General features: G+C 32.3%; 1 protein-coding gene across 1 annotated transcript; it reads right to left on the reverse strand.

The window, feature by feature from the left end:
* Positions 1–245: 245 nt before the first annotated feature.
* On the reverse strand, positions 246–2,313 carry LOC139526621 (salivary glue protein Sgs-3-like). The gene is made up of 2 exons (XM_071321779.1): positions 2,307–2,313; positions 246–1,488 (listed from the first exon to the last, which is right to left on the reverse strand). Exons 1-2 carry the CDS (start codon positions 2,311–2,313, stop codon positions 362–364), a joined length of 1,134 nt encoding a protein of 377 aa, XP_071177880.1. The 3' UTR covers positions 246–361.
* Between the last annotated feature and the right edge of the window lie 346 nt (positions 2,314–2,659).

The raw sequence follows: 2,659 nt of genomic DNA on the forward strand, positions 1-2,659 counted from the left end.
GATCAACATTAAAATATGGAGTGTGGCATGGTTGCCAATGAGACAATTATCCACAAGCATCCATATGACATGTATTTAAGCAACTCTTTATATTGTTTTAACCTTTATTATTTACACATAAGCAAAGTAATTAACTTTTAAAAACATTATATACATTTTAAACGTGAATCATATAACGATTAAAAATCTTTACAACTTACAATGTCGTTCATTTTTAGCTGTTTCTAACAGGTAAAAAAGGACAGTTATTTGAATGAATGTTATTCGGAACATCTCGGAATCCATTCATTGTTATATATGAATAGAGTTTGTTTACTTACCTTTTCTGTGTACTGAGTTCATTGTTTTTCTTAAGCAAATTTTACTGCAGGAATCGAACAAGGCTGATTAAATCACTCATGATTATGGATCCAAATACAATAACTATAATAACAATTCCAATATAACCTATATTTTTAGCACTAGGGCGACTGTCTGTTGCACAAGAAAGTTTACGAACGTAAGAACTTGTCTCCTTTTTATCAATTTGTAAGACTGCCTTTAATTGTTCTAGTCTAGCATCTAATGTTTCTATAGTAACAGTTCCATTTCCAAACATGCATGGACAGTCGTAACTACAAACATCAACTGGACTTTCACTAAAACGACTGAAAGTTGTATTTGTATATAATGTTGTTGAAATTGTTACATTAGCAGTTGTCATTTCTGTTTTCTCTGATGTTGTTGATTCGAGATATGTTAAAAACTTCAAGTTAGACGAAGAACTACCAGACATGGTATATCCTTTTGATGATGTTGATAACTGATTTGATGGAATGATTGATGTTTCTGTGGAATAATTTATTGATGATTTGGTTGATGTGTTTTCTTTTGTTGATGATGTTGTTTTGTGGGTTGGCAATAATGTTTTTACTTTCGTTTTAAATGTTGTTGTATCTTCCGAAGTTAATGGTACCGTTTTTTCCGCTTTAAAGGTTTTTATTTCTTCCGTCGTTGATGTTGTTGATTTTTCCGTTGTTAATATTGCTGTTTCATCTGTTAATTTTGTTGTATCGTCAGTTGTTAATGATGTTATTTCTTGCGTTGTTAATGTTGTTGTGTCTTCTTTTGTTGATGATGTTGTTTCTTCTACTGTTTTTGATCCTTCGTTTGACAGTGTTGTTGTTTTGTCTGCTTTTGTCATTGTTGTTATCTTATTACTTGTAGTAGGCGTTGTGTAATCAAATGGTGTTGTGTATGAGTCGGTTGTAATGGAAGATATTCCTCCTAACATGATAGATGTTAATAATGGAATGGTTGAAACAGTGGTAGAGTATTTATTCTTCTCTGGTGTTAGATATGTTGTCAATTGTTCTTTGTGGGTTGACACAGTAGTTGTTACTGGCACATTTGTTGATTCTACCGTAGATGTTGTCGTTGGTAAGCACGACGCAACAACTGTGTTTATATCTGTTGTGATAGATGGCTCATTTTCTGTGACAATAGAGGCTGAAAGAAATAACAAGGTGTACAAGCTTTTTCTTAAGTTTTTATATTATTTTTGTTATCCCTGAAAAAATGGACGAAGTAAATAAAAGCAACAGTAGTATACCGCTGTTCAAAACTCATAAATCCAGGGACAAAAAACAAAATCGGGGTAACAAACTAAAACCGAGGGAAACGCATTAAATATAAGAGGAGAACAACGACATAACACCGAAACGTAACACACACAGAAACGGACCAAGCATCAGACAAAACACCACGAGAATAACAAATACATGAATTTTGGATAGACAATTACCGTGCCACGTTTGATCTCAATATCTCAAAAAAAAGAGAAAACACACACGACTCAACGTTAAAATGCAACACACACAGAAACGAACAATAATATAACAATGGCCATCTTCCTGACTTGGTACAGGACACTTTTAAAGGGGAATAAAAAAAGAGCAGTCATTATCATTTTGAAATATGCAAAGCAATTTAATATGTAAATCACAATAATATTAAGCAAGATACATAAACAATAGTGTTTGTTTCACTCTAAACGGCGATAGAATAAATATGTTTGTGAACATTGAACACAATAAAGATTTTAAACAGAAGACTTGCTGTTCACTCAAATGCAAATACAGAAGAGAGCGAGGAGAACCCAACGGAGGAATTAAAAACCACATGTCGAATATAAGCAAACATTACGGAAAATACTGAAAACGACAAACAGACAAAAGCAGCCACAAACACTATGTGTTTAGTAAAACTGCTCAAAACAAATCTCACATAAAACCAGGAGTTAAACTCCGTTGTTTTCCTTATTTTACATTTCATTGTTTAATATATATAGCCACATTTGAGATTATCTCCTTTGTCGTAAGTTGTGGATCAACTTTCATGGACAATTCGAATATGTTAGTCAAGACATCAAGTGGACTTAACTGTAAAAGCGATAAATGACGCTTATTTACAAATGTTACATGTTACAACTGTCTTTCAGAAGAACGAATGCGATTCTAGATTAAAAAGTATAATGATTTTTGTGGGAATATTCAAATAATATTGATCAGAACATTAATAAACCAAATTTACTGCACCAGATTTGCATTTCTACAATCAATGTTTCTTCAATAATGATCGAAGCAAAAGCAAAATACAAATACTGCAGAAACTAAACAAA

Source organism: Mytilus edulis, chromosome 6 (genome assembly GCF_963676685.1).
Source record: "Mytilus edulis chromosome 6, xbMytEdul2.2, whole genome shotgun sequence".
Classification (NCBI taxonomy): Eukaryota; Metazoa; Mollusca; class Bivalvia; order Mytilida; family Mytilidae; genus Mytilus; species Mytilus edulis.